The sequence below is a fragment of the Lepus europaeus genome, chromosome 4, assembly GCF_033115175.1.
Source record: "Lepus europaeus isolate LE1 chromosome 4, mLepTim1.pri, whole genome shotgun sequence".
In the NCBI taxonomy this organism is placed as follows: Eukaryota; Metazoa; Chordata; class Mammalia; order Lagomorpha; family Leporidae; genus Lepus; species Lepus europaeus.
This window is the reverse complement of record NC_084830.1, coordinates 166,053,418-166,067,158: the sequence shown is the minus strand read 5'-3', so window position 1 is coordinate 166,067,158 and position 13,741 is coordinate 166,053,418. Positions and strand designations below refer to the sequence as shown.

The 13,741-nt window shown below is 59.4% G+C and overlaps 2 protein-coding genes across 8 annotated transcripts in view; one reads left to right on the top strand and one right to left on the bottom strand.

Annotated features, from left to right (window-relative positions):
* Positions 1–7,126, bottom strand: part of TRIM17 (tripartite motif containing 17) — a 42,009-nt gene extending 34,883 nt beyond the window's left edge. For 6 of the 7 annotated variants that reach the window (XM_062189349.1, XM_062189354.1, XM_062189355.1 and 3 more), the window contains exon 1: positions 7,017–7,126. The gene's annotated coding sequence lies outside the window, so the exon portion shown is untranslated. The remainder of the gene's footprint in view (positions 1–7,016) is intronic. The other variant, XM_062189350.1, reaches the window with a different exon arrangement.
* On the top strand, positions 2,557–12,355 carry RNF187 (ring finger protein 187). Its single transcript, XM_062190021.1, has 5 exons — positions 2,557–2,571; positions 6,965–7,660; positions 8,393–8,485; positions 10,650–10,871; positions 11,437–12,355. Exons 1-5 carry the CDS (start codon positions 2,557–2,559, stop codon positions 11,437–11,439), a joined length of 1,029 nt encoding a protein of 342 aa, XP_062046005.1. The 3' UTR covers positions 11,440–12,355.
* The last annotated feature ends 1,386 nt before the right edge of the window (positions 12,356–13,741 follow it).

The window sequence follows — 13,741 nt, the reverse complement described above, 5'->3', positions numbered from 1 at the left end:
GCAGCCAGGATCTTCCTCCGGGTCTCCCAGCACTGGGGCCATCCTCTGCTGCCCAAGCCACTCGCTCTTCCATGAAGCACTGCGTGACCTTTGGCACCGTGCCTGCAGTCGCACCGCGTTTCCCTTCTGGAGTCTCCCTGTCTCAGGTGCCTTGTGTGGGCCGCTGGTGTGCTGTGGCACAAGCCTTTCCACCGCAGTGCGCTGCTGTCCCCAGAGAAAGGTCTGTATTCCTTTGACTGCTGTCTAGGCTGACAGCATCACAGATAGTTTGTCACTCAGTTCCCTGGACCAGGGGCAGGCCAGGGCCAGATGGGGATGCACTGGGATTGCTCAGGAGGCAGAGGGAAGGAGGAGCTGGTGAGGTGCTGCAATGACCCCAGTGAGCTGTCCCCAGTGGTCAGGAGCCAGGCCCCTGAGATGAGGGCAGGGGTGGAGGCCCAGGGCACCGGAGCCCCATGGAGGAGGTGGTGGGATGTGGGTTCTACTTGCTGGGTTTGTAAGGAAACTCTCAACCCTGATGAACTGCTCGCTGTCTCCAGCAATCAGCTGGCCCTGGGAGGGGCTGGACATCCCTCCAGGGCCAGCAAGTCCCCAGATGTCAAAGCATCCAAAGTGACAGACATCAGAAAGGCCTGGTGAACATATTTGCCTCTCTCTCTCTCTGCCAGGCACACAGCTTCTTGTCCACCTTGGGGCTGTCAGAAACGGCGCAGTGCTGACCACACACTGCTCCTGCCCCCTGACTCCTGGCCCTGCCGCTTCCCAGCCTGCTCTCCGTGTTCATGTCTGGGACAAGCCTGTCCCCCACAGTGGTTCAGTCTGGTGTTCTCAGAACAGCAGGGGCCCTGGCTGTGAGCAGGAATCCAGGTGGAGCCAGAGGAAGGCATGCTGGTGTTTGCCGCAATGGGGGGCAGGCAGAGGGGCGGCTGCTGGGGCAGAACGGGTCCCCCTGACATCCGAGGCAGACTCCTTGCTGTCCCTGCCCTGCGTGGGCCCAGGAGGACCAGTGCTGCCCACACTTTGGCCTTGGACTTCAGCCTCCAGAACTGTGAGACACACATTCCCTGGGCTCAAGCTGTCCCATCTAATGGTGCCCCTGGAATGTTATAAGTCTTAAACTGAAGTATTATGGGCTGGCGCTGTGGCGTAGCAGGTAAAAGCCGCCGTCTTTTGCACCCACGTGGGAGACCTGGAAGAAGCTCCTGGCTCCTGATCGGCACAACTCTGGCTGTTGGCAGCCATTTGGGGAGTGAACCAGCAATGGAAGACCCCTCTCTCTCTCTCTCTCTCTCCCTCTCTCTGTGTAACTCTAACTTTCAAATAAAAAATAAATCTTTAAAAAAAAGCTGAAGGATTAGAACACTTTTATATTTATTAGAATAGTATTATATATTAATAATTATATATAAAATATATATAATATATTATATAAATTTATATATTATATGTAACTTCTAATATTATATATTAATAATATATAGACCATCCAGGAGCCAGTACTTGAGCCATCACCTGCTGCCTCCTGGGGTGCATCTGTAGCAGGAATTTCATCGTGCAGGTTAACGTGGAGAACCAGGTGCTGGGATCATTCATTCACTCAGGACCCCATCAGTCACTCATTCCAGGGTACTACTGTCCATTCACTTCGTGTCCTGTTAGTCATTTGGTTTGGTAACCTGGGAAAGGGAGCCAGATTTATGTGGGTTGGGGTGAGGAAATTTTTAGAACCATCTATTTGGACTCAAATTATCTTACTGTTTTCTATTTGTAAATACCATGGGTATATTCAGACTTTTAGGATCACAAATCATTTAAGATTTTGACATCTGAAATATCTAAAGGTTAGGTATTACTATTGCAATTAAAGTGAAAAATTGAGAAATTGGCCTTGATGTGATTTTTTTAAGTCCAAAAAGGTTAAAAAAATGAACACAGGGGCACTAAAGGCAGCTTGATATTTGCGTCTCTAAGTCCAGTTGTTCATTTTGCCGAAGTTAATTCTGTCCCTGGAAAGGTGGGGCTTGAGGGAGCAGACGCAGGTGTGGACAGTGTGCTGGCCCTCAGAAGACTCTGGAGGCCAGGCCTGCTATGTCCCCTTCTTCTTCTCCTCTCTGCCCTCATCCCCTGCATGGCTGGAAGGCGGTTTGTCTCCTCGGAAACTCATGCTGAAGTTTGAGCTCCACTGTGAGATCTTAGGAGGCGGCTCTGCCATTGTGAGTGGATTCAGCAAAGCTGTCTGTCTCGTCACATGGGGCCCTGTGTGTCTCCAGGACTCTGCCTGTGAGAAGCCACCACACATGTGGCCTCTCAACCCTGGACCGGAACCAAGATCCAGAATTGGTCTGTGCTCTCCAGAAGTTGCCCAGTCTGTGGTTTTGTGTTGCTGGCAGCCAAAAATGGACTGGCTGGATGATGGGTCTTTCCCAAGAACCACCTTCCAGTTGGTTCATCTCCGCTGTTCTTTTTTCCTATTTAATTGGCCATAGCTCTTAGACCTAGACGCCCCCCCCCCCCCCTTTTCATGTTACTTGTATTTATTCTGCTCTTTCTCGGAACATGTTGAACTGGATGGTGCGTTCACTTTCCTGTGGCTGCCATAATACACCACCACAGCCTGAGTGGCTTAAATGACAGAAATGTGGCCCCTCACAAAATCAAGGCATGGACAGGGCCCGATCCCTCTGGGCTCTTGGGAAGAACTCTCCTCAGCTCATCCTGAGGTCTGGCAGTGGCCTGTGCTACTCAGTCTGTAGACAGTGCACCAGCCCGGAGCCTCCACCACCACGAGGCCTGTGTGTCTGTCTCGGCTTCCCTCTTCCTACAAGGACACCAGCTATGGGTTAGCGCCCCCCCCCCCCCCCCCAGGGCCAGGATGACCTCATATTTTAGCAACCACATCTGCAAGACAGTTTCGAAAGCAGCCACATTCACAGGTCCTAGGGCTTAGGACTTCAGCACTTTGACAAGTGTTTTGGCTGGACACATGCCAGTCTGTAATAAACGGCCAGTTTCTTTTTTGTTTTGATTTTTCTTGATACATGAGTTTAGTAAACACTTTCCTTTCAGATATGGGTTTTCTGGATTCCACACATTTTGACATGTGCAATTTCTTTTATTTATTTATTTGAAAAATAGAGTTGCAGAGAAGGAGAGACAGAGAGAAAGGTCTTCTATCTGCTGGTTCACTCCCCAAATGGCTACAGTAGCTGGAGCTGAGCTGATCTGAAGTCAGGAGCCAGGAGCTTCTTCCAGGTCTCCCACATGGGTGCAGGGGCCCAAGAACTTGGGCTATCTTCCACTGCTTTCCCAGGCCATAGCAGAGAGCTGGATCAGAAGTGGAGCAGCCAGGACTTGAACCATTGCCCACATGGGATGCCGGCACTGCAGGCAGAGGCTTTTATCTGCTATGCCACAATGGCCAGAACTGAGCCAGGAACAACTTCTTGGTCTCCCACATGGGTGCAGGGGTCCAAAGACTTGAGCCATCTTCTACTGCTTTCCTAGGTCATAGCAGAGAGCTGGATTGGAAGTGGAGCAGCTGGGACCTGAATCAGTGTCCATATAGATGCTGGCACTGCAGCTGCACCACAGTGCTAGCCCCTGGCTCCCTCACTTCTGAGCCAGCTTCTTGCTAACACACCCTGGGAGGCAGCAGATGATGGCTCAGGTAGTTGGGTCCATGCCACCTATGAGGGAGAGCTGCATGGAGTTCTGAGCTCCTGGATTCAGCCTGGCCTGGCCCCAGCTATTGTGGGTATCTGGAAAGTAAACCAGTAGGTAGAAGTGCTCTTGCTAGTGCTCTTGTGTGTTTCTCTCTCTCTCTCTCTCTCTCTCTCTCTCTCTCTCTCTCACACACACACACACACACACACACCCACCCCTCAGTTGCTCTGCCTTTCAGGAAGATGAAAAATAACAAACACTAAAAACAATGAATGTTAGGTCAAGTCAAATCAGCGGCAGAAAAGATTAACACTGTTAGGAGACACACTCAATACTGTTAAAGACACAGTACTGTTAGAAAGCACGCTCAATACTGTTAGAAGGCCCACTCAATATTGATAGAAGACATACTTAGTATTGTTAGAAGGCACACTCTGTACTGTTAGAAGGCACAGTCAGTACTGTTAGAGGGCACACTCAGTACTGTTAGAAGGCATGCTCAGTACTGTTAGAGGGCACGCTCAGTACTGTTAGAAGGCATGCTCAGTACTGTTAGAGGGCATGCTTAGTATTGTTACAAGGCACACTCAGTACTGTTAGAAGGCATGCTCAGTACTGTTAGAAGGTATGCTCAATACTGTTAGAAGGCACAGTCAGTACTGTTAGAAGGCATGCTCAGTACTGTTAGAAGGCATGCTCAGTACTGTTAGAAGGCACACTCAGTACTGTTAGGAGGTATGCTCAGTACTGTTACAAGGCACGCTCAGTACTGTTAGAAGGTATGCTCAGTACTATTAGAAGGCACACTCAGTACTGTTACAAGGCAAACTGAGGCACAATAAAATTTTTAAGTCTATTTGAGCACTGGTGCATCAGGCAGCTCCCAGCTAGAAGCCATTCAGGAACTTCTGGCCACCAGCCGCTGCACTGCTAAGGTCACCTTCTTCCGATCTGACCACCAGGGGGATTTGCAGATGGAGGGAGAGGGAGTTCTTAACATTCCTGGAACACAACAGATGCCCAGCATATGACTCCCCCAGTTTGTCGCTTCCTTTTTAGCATTTAACGCTGCACTAGAATTTCCAAACACTTTTAAAAAAGATTTATTTATTTATTTTTGAAAGAGTTGCACACAGAGAGGGAGACTGATCTTTCATTGCAGGTTCACTCCCCAAATGGTCACAAGGGCTGGGGCTGAAGGGCTGGGGCTGGGCCAGGCAGAAGCCAGGAACCAGGAGCTTCTTTGGGGTCTCCCACGTGGGTACAGGGGCCCAAGCACTCGGGCCATCTTCCACTGCTTTCCCAGGCCCATTAGCGGGGAAAGCTGGTTGGAAGTGGAGCAGTCCAGACTGGAACCGGCATTAGTGTCTTAACCAGTTAGGCCACAGAGCCAGGCCCGCAAATCACTCTTCCCCCATTGTTTTTTGTCACAAAAATATTCCCACCTACAGGGAAACTGAAACGATTCTGGGGCAACCTCTTTGAATTCTGTCTGTGACACCAGGTGTCCAGCCCTGGGCGGGTTCTGGGAACTGCCGTCCCTTGCCAATCACTCATGGCCTGGCAGTGCTGCCACGCCCATCTGCCCCCAGGCCTGGTTTCCGGGAGTGGTCCAGGAGGCCCGTCCGCGTCCGTGCCCAGAGGCTGGGTTGCCCAGGGCTTCCAGCTGGACCGCCCGCACTCTGCCAGGTCACGGGGGGGGGGGGGGGGGGGGGGCAGGAGTCTTGCAGAGGGCGCCGCTCCGGGCCATCTGTGCGGACCTCAGCCGGTGCGGGGCGGCGTGTACCCTGTTTCTACCTGACACGCACTTCATCACCAGCGGAGGCGTGTGCGGCACTGACCGGGGTTCAGTTCAGCAAATACCCCAGATCGACGCCCTCCCGCTCCAGGGAAAAGACTCAGTCTCGGGCTGCAAATGCGATACAAGTGTCTTAAAGCCCAGTCCCGCGAAGCTGAGGCACCGCGGCCCGGACCCCCCTCCTGATGAATCCCGCGGCCGGGACCCCCGCTCCTGACGTACCCCGAGGCCGGGACCCCCGCTCCTGACGAGCCCCGCGCCCGGAACCCCCGCTCCTGACGTACCCCGCAGCCGGGACCCCCGCTCCTGACGAGCCCCGCGGCCGGAACCCCCGCTCCTGACGAGCCCCGCGCCCGGAACCCCCGCTCCTGACGTGCCCCGAGGCCAGGACCCCCGCTCCTGACGAGCCCCGCGCCCGGAACCCCCGCTCCTGACGAGCCCCGCGCCCGGAACCCCCGCTCCTGACGTGCCCCGAGGCCAGGACCCCCGCTCCTGACGAGCCCCGCGCCCGGAACCCCCGCTCCTGACGTGCCCCGAGGCCGGGACCCCCGCTCCTGACGAGCCCCGCGGCCGGAACCCCCGCTCCTGACGTACCCCGAGGCCAGGACCCCCGCTCCTGACGTGCCCCGCGGCCGGGACCCCAACTTGTGACGTTCGCCGCGGCCGGGACCCCAGCTCCTGAAGTACCCCGAGGCCGGGACCCCCGCTCCTGACAAACCCCGCGCCCGGAAACCCCGCTCCTGACGTACCCCGCGGCCGGGACCCCCGCTCCTGACGTACCCCGCGGCCGGGACCCCCGCTCCTGACGAGCCCCGCGCCCGGAACCCCCGCTCCTGACAAACCCCGCAGCCGGGACCCCCGCTCCTGACGTGCCCCGCGGCCGGGACCCCAACTTGTGACGTTCGCCGCGGCCGGGACCCCAGCTCCTGAAGTACCCCGAGGCCGGGACCCCCGCTCCTGACGTACCCCGAGGCCAGGACCCCCGCTCCTGACGAGCCCCGCGCCCGGAACCCCCGCTCCTGACGTACCCCGCAGCCGGGACCCCCGCTCCTGACGTACCCCGCGGCTGGGACCCCAACTTGTGACGTTCGCCGCGGCCGGGACCCCAGCTCCTGAAGTACCCCGAGGCCGGGACCCCCGCTCCTGACGTACCCCGCGGCCGGGACCCCCGCTCCTGACAAACCCCGCGCCCGGAACCCCCGCTCCTGACGTACCCCGCAGCCGGGACCCCAACTTGTGACGTTCGCCGTGGCCGGGACCCCAGCTCCTGACGTACCCCGCAGCCCGGAGCCCCGCTCCTGACAAACCCCGCGCCCGGAAACCCCGCTCCTGACGTACCCCGAGGCCGGGAACCCCGCTCCTGACGTACCCCGCAGCCCGGAGCCCCGCTCCTGACGTACCCCGCAGCCGGGACCCCCGCTCCTGACGTACTCCGAGACCGGGACCCCAACTTGTGACGTTCGCCGCGGCCGGGACCCCCGCTCCTGACCTACCCGGCGGCAGAGACCCCGGCTCCTGAGGTTCACCGCGCCCGGAACCCCCCCTGGTGACGTACCTCGCAGCTGGGACCCGCTCCTGACGTACCCCGCTGCCAGGACCTTAGCGGGTGACGTACACCGCGGCCAGGGCGTCGTTCGTGGACAACTCCGCTGCCAGGACCTGGCTGGTGACGTATCCCGCGGCCAGGGCCCGCCCCGCGCGTCGCAGTCGCCGCCGCCGCCGCCGCGCAGGTCCGGGTCCGCAGCCCGGCGCCTCCGGCCCTCCAGCTCCCGCTCCGCCGCGCCCTCGCCGGCGCCGCCGCTCGCAGCCCTGGCGCTCCCCGCCGGCCCCGCCGAGGCCGCCTGCGCCCTGTGCCAGCGCGCGCCCCGAGAGCCGGTGCGGGCCGACTGCGGCCACCGCTTCTGCCGGGCGTGCGTCGTGCGCTTCTGGGCCGAGGAGGACGGGCCCTTCCCGTGCCCCGAGTGCGCCGACGACTGCTGGCAGCGCGCCGTGGAGCCCGGCCGCCCGCCGCTCAGCCGCCGCCTGCTGGCGCTCGAGGAGGCGGCCGCGGCGCCCTCGCGCGACGGCGCGGCCAGCGAGGCGGCGCTGCAGCTGCTGTGCCGCGCTGACGGGGCCCCGCTGTGCGCCGCCTGCCGCATGGCCGCAGGCCCCGAGCCGCCCGAGTGGGAGCCGCGCTGGAGGAAGGCGCTGCGCGGCAAGGTGCGGCCGCGGCGCCCCCGCCCTCCCCGCCCAGCCCCGGGCCTCTACACTCCTCCTGGGCGGTACTTTCCTCCCTGACCCCTCCTCGTGGGCTTCGCCCCCGGGGGACCCCCGCGGAGCGCCTCTCGGCCGGACCCGCCCACTCGGTGCTGGCGGAGCCCTGGATTTCCATCCTCCGTGGCTAGCCTGGTGCTTGCCAGGCCCCCAGGGTTCTCCTTCCACCTTGCGCTAGAACCTTCTCTGCTGTGCTCTAGGCTGGCCATTATACCTGGCACGAGCAGAAACCAGGCTGGGGAGCCTGGCCACAGTTGGGAGCCAAGCCTCGGGGCAGTGAGCGGGGACGAACAGCTTGTGGAATGCCAGGTCCTAGGGTACAGAAACAGTGCACCTGCTCCTTGAGCTAAAACCAGCCAAGCACTGTTACCTGTGTGCTCTGGGGATGGCAGAGTGTGCCCACTGCAGGCCAGGCCTAAGGCCTGGGGTCACTGGATCCTGGAGGGGAGGCTGCCAAAATCTGCCCAGACGGCAGCCGGCTCCACCCCCGAGCCTTGTGGAAAGTTGCCCGGATCCTGGTCTCTGCCCCCTGCCCTTCAGTGCTTGGCAGGCAGAGGCCTTGTGTTTGGAGGTCTTGTCTCAGGCGGACTAGTGGAGGTGGCAGCTGTGAAGTCCTGGTGGGGGCTGAGCTGAGGGGCTGGGCCTTCTGCCACTTCCCAGGATCCAATCTCTCTCCAGGAGAACAAAGGGTCGGTGGAAATCATGAGGAAAGATCTGAATGACGCGCGGGACCTGCATGGCCAGGCAGAGTCAGCGGCGGCTGTATGGAAGGCAAGTGGGGTCTCCATGAGCGAGGGGGCATCTGGGTGGGCCTGGTTGGCTGGAGGAGAGGCCTCAGTGGACTCTCCGACGTCTTTCTGGGCTGCATGAGCCAGCGTCCCTGTAGAATCTGTCAGAGGGAAGGGCTGGGATCCTGTTTTTCTCCTCTGTAGCACCTGACTTCTGTTGCACACATGACCCTGTGCAGTTCTCTTGGTTCTGATTCGAGAGCAGAACCTGGACGTGTGGAAGGCCTTGCTAAACGTCTTAGTGTGCTTAGGCTCTGTGGCGACATGCCATCCACCAGTGTCTTAGAAAGGAGGGGCTTTGTGCTTGGCAGTCTGGGGCCTACACGTGGTATGCTCCCGGGGTCACATTGGTGCCATCCTGCTGTGTCCGGTTCAGAGATGGGAGCAAGCTCTCTGGGAAGGTTGCTGAGAAGACCCGAGTGTATTTTGACTACAGTCATGTCCCAGACCATGCTCCAAGATTTATCTTCCCCTTGGCTATGGGAGAAGGGGATGGGGAGAGACAGGGTCTTCACACATGGCCAGTACTTTACAGCTGGGTGTGGGGGTGCTCCGTGTCCTTGGGTGGAAGGTGTCCTGGGCCCTGCCCCAGTTGTCTCTGCTAGGCAGCCGATTTTGTGTTCACCCTCAACATGCTGCACATCAACTGCTTCAGGGCATTGACATCCAGAGGTGATTGAGAGTCTGTGTACCGACCGTTCCTGGGGTTCCCCCGAAGATACGTAGTGGTAACCTGGTGACCGTGTAGGAGAGGCAGCTTGACCCCTTCCTGCTAGGATTCCTTGTGTTGCTGTAACTCAGGGTCTGTGTGGCCTGGGAGTCCCCACAGGAAGTAAATCCCCAGTGAGGCTAAATCGGACAAATAGTGGAAGGTTCTGGAAAAGCAGCTAAGCTACCTGAGGAGGCTTGAGGGGTAAGGAGAGCGTCAGCCAGTCCTGTAGGGGCCCTGTGGACCCTGTCCTGGGTGGTGGGTTGTCCCTTGGTTTCAGGAGGGTACTGCTGTAACATGATATACCTAGGCTGGGTGCTGTATAAAGAAGAGATTTCTTTTTTTCTTTTCTTTCTTTCTTTCTTTTTTTTTTTTAAGATTCTTAATTTTTATTTGAGAGGTAGAGTTACAGACAGGGAGAGACAGAGAGAAAGGTCTTCCTCTGCAGGTTTGCTCCCCAAATGACCATAACAGTTGGAGCTGGGCCGATCTGAAACTAGGAGCCAGGAGCTTCTTCTGGGTCTCCTAAGTGGATGCAGGGGCCCAAGCACTTGGGCCATCTTCCACTGCTTTCCCAGGCCACAGCAGAGAGCTGGATTGGTAGAGGAGCAGCCGGGACTCGAACTGGCGCCTATATGAGATGCTGGCACCACAGGTGGAGGCTTAGCAGACTGTATCACAGTGCCAGCCCCAGAAGAGATTTTTTTCTTTTTTAGATTATTTATTTGGAAGGTAAAGTTAGAGAGCTCTTCCATTCGCCGATTCACTCCCTACATGGTGTCAGTGGCCAGCACTGGGCCAGGCTGAAGCCAGGAGCCAGAAGCTTCATCCAGGTCTCCTGCATGGGTGCAGGGGCCCAAGTATTTGAGCCATCTTCCTGTTTTCTCAGGTACATTAGCAGGGAGCTGGATTGGAAGTGGAGCAGCCGGGACATGAACCGGCACCCACAGGGGATTCTGGCTTTACCTGCTGTGCCATGAGCCGGCCCGAGGAGAGATTTCTGAAGTTCGTAGTTTTGGAAACCGGAAGTCCAGGATAGTGCGGCCCCCTTGTGGGCCCTGGTGAGACGCCCTTGCCAGAAGGAAGGAAGCAGCGCACTCAAGGGCCAGCCTGGCGCTTTGTAGCCAGGTCTCTAGGACAGTGTCATCCTCTCTGAGGGCGGTGCCCCCAGCCTCAGCTTGCAGCTGGAACCTTCAGGGACACCCTCAAGACAGAGCAGGGAGCGTCTTCCCCACGAGAATTTCATCTGTTGTAAGAAGCAGAAGGCAGGCCAGAGCGAAATTCTTGTCTCTGCCATTTTCTTAAATGCTGCAGGGGGCACACTGTCAGCCCCCCAAGAGCCAACAGCGGTTTCCCCAGGCTGGGGCAGCTGACTGCTGGGTGGGAGGGGCTTCAGTGCTCCAGGGGCTGAGGACTGCTGCCTGCCCTGCCCCTGCAGGGACACGTGATGGACCGCAGGAAGAAGGCCCTGACCGACTACAAGAAGCTGCGGGCCTTTTTCGCTGAGGAGGAGGCGCACTTCCTGCAGGAGGCCGCCAAGGAGGAGGGCTCCCCGGAGGACGAGCAGGCCGACCCAGCCGAGCGGTTCCGCTCCCTGCTGCAGGCCGTGTCGGAGCTGGAGAAGAAGCACCGGAACCTGGGCCTCAGCATGCTGTTGCAGGTGCGGGCGGGGCGGGGTGGTGAGGAATAGCCTGCTGGCTCCAGAGCAGACCCGAGGCTAGTGCCGAGGGGGCTGCCGGCAGGCTGACCGGCCAGAGAGCGGGCCTTAAAGCCGCACCCTGTCGTCCACTCAGCATCGAGGGTCCTAGGTGTCTCTGGCTTCTCACGGGAGGGGGCCTTTGCACCCTGAGCTCTGGGTGCTCACTGTTGGTGCTGCCTCACCCTCTGCCCTGAGGCCTGACCTCACCTGGTTGCTTGGGCTTTGCACACCTGGGCCAGGGCTGTGGGAGGGGAGTGGGACCAGCAGCCTCCTGTGTGAGGTGCCCTTGCCCCTCCAGGTCAGTTGTGACGACTGTGGGTAGCCGCGTTCTGGCCGTGGGGGGACAGAGATCTGGGCCTGGGGGGCTCAGAGGAGGTGGAGGCGTCTCTGTGCTTCACCAGGGAGGAACTCCCGGCTCTGTCTTTTCTCTCTCTCGCTCGCTCTTCTGACTGTCTTCTTTCTTGCTGCCTCTCTCTCCGCCCTCTGCTTCTCTCCATCTCTGTTTTCTGCTCCCCGCCCCGTGCAGTGACGTTGCTGATGCAGCAGGCGGTTCCCTGCGTAGCTCTACGGCAGAAAGCACCGCCTCCCACAGCTGGCCCTCCCCTGAGACGCCACCCCCTCCATCTCCGTGGGCACCGTCAGTGACAGCCGAGGACGATGCTCCGCAGGTGCCCCCTGCCCCTGCCGCCCCGGGTTTCCCTGCACAGTTACCTGTCTCAGCAGAGTCTGGTCTTGGGGCATGGACGTGAGACTAGTTGTCGCCCCCACCCCAGGCATCCCGTTCACACAGCCCCCACAGCCTGTTCTCCCATCAGAGCCCCTGCTCCTCACCTCGTCCCTGGATGGCCGAGGTTCTTGGCTTTGCCCCAAGGGTCTCAAACCCTGTACCTTCCAAAGGGTGCCTAGGATGGGGCTGTCCCATGGGACCCTCACCCTGGCCTGGGATCCCTGGGAGGTCCCTGGGGGGAAGCTGGGGCTTGAGACTTTGGGCACGGGGAAGGGAAGGATGGGTTCTCCGCCCTTCCTGCAGGTCCCCCTGCCTGCATCCCCCTCCCAGCTCCCGACTCTGATTTCTTCTCCATCTGCCCCGATGCCAAGGCCTCCCAGTGCCCCTTCCCTCTGCCTTCCCCAGGGTGCCGGGGCTCCCCCCATGCGTCTGCAGCCCCTCCCTGCCTCCTCTGTCTCTAGCGTTTCTCACTTGTGTTTGCAACACCCGTGGCGTGGCCGTAGTGTGGCTGTGGCGCTCACATGTCATCAGCACAGCTGGCAGTCGCCCAGCAGAGTCCTCAGAAAGTCGAGGTCAGGGAGCGTAGATGTGGGTGAGTGTTTAGATTTACCGCCCCTGCACGTTTTCAGGGGCCCTTAGGAGTCCCACCCTGACGGTCTGACCTGCTCCTGCTCCTGCGTGGGCTCTCGCTGCTAAATAAAGTGGGTTTGCCCTGGCCTATTTGCCTGAGTCTGTGGGTGTGTCCAGGGTCTCCCCTGCCACAACCCTTGTTAGGGATGGTGAGGCTGGGTTACCACGGGGCTGTCGTGAGAGGGACAGGGACCACTGCTGCCTGGACAGTTACCTGCACTCCAGACACAGCTGGGCAGGTGGCTTTCAGCCGAGGAGCAGGGTGGGGCGTGGGTGGACGGAACCCCTTCCTCCTGACAGAACGTGAGCTGTGAGGTGTGATTGAAGTTGCAGCTCTGAAGTCGGCTGTGTGGGGTAGAAATCTGGAGCTGTAAGCCCCAAGTGCAAAACCACTGCTGGAGGAGGAACGGCCAGTCAGAACCAACTCCCACGGGGCAGTGACAGTCTCTGAAGTCTGGGTTTATTTTTACGAGACTCCTTTTGTAAAAACAAGCGACAGATTTCTTTAAAAATCAGAACGCTGGGGCTGGTGTTGCAGTACCGCAGGTTAAGCCTCCCCTAACCCAGTGCTGGTTCAAGGCCCAGCTGCTCCACTTCCTGCTACTGCGCCTGGGAGGCAGAGGAAGATGGCCCAAGCACCTGGGCCCCTGCAGCCCACCTGGGGGACCAGGATGGAGTGGAGCACCTGCCTTCTGGCTTTGGCCTGGCCCAGATCTGGCTGTTGTGGGCATCTGGGGAGTGAACCAGCAGGTGGAAGATTGTCTTTCTGTCCCTCTTTTTGCCTTTCAAGTAAGTAAATCTTAAAAAAAAAAATGAGCCAAACAAGCTGGACCCCTCATTATCCTGACTCACGCTGTGCAAGTTCGACCCCTACCCCTCGGGTCCTGTGGCTGCGGGCGCACCTCCCTCCGCAGGGCACCTCCCTCCACAGGACGACTTCCCGTCACCCCAGGAGGTCATTTTAACCCTTGACTGTGGGGCTCCCCTGCACAGCCTCCTGACGCCAGCGGCGACCCGGGGCTCCCCTGGCCAGCACCGCCCCAGCCCTCATCAAGGGCCCCAGCGAACTCGACAAACCCCCCAGGCTGCCGCTCCGGCCCACGGGAGCCGTCCAATGGCCGCTGGCCGCCCGGAGGGACCCCTGGGCAGCACTGTCCGAGACAAGCCGAGGCTTGTCCCATGTGCCGCTCCTGGAGCTTCCTCGTCCTCCCCGCCCTGCGGATGGCGCTGCTGCCCGGCCTCTCTGGGTCCCGCTGTCCGTCCTCCTCACCGAGGCCCTCTCCTGGGCGCCCGGTCCGCCACAGCCTCCGGCCTCCAGCGGGCCCAGACGGTGGGCGGAGCGGAGGCCCGTCCCTCCGTCCGCCCACCAGCAGTGGCCCAAGGGCTACTGCCCTGCAGCCGCGAGGCGGCCCTCAGGGGCTCGGACCCGGCAAGCGGCCGCCACCCAAAGCCGTATGCAAACGAGGTGACTCCG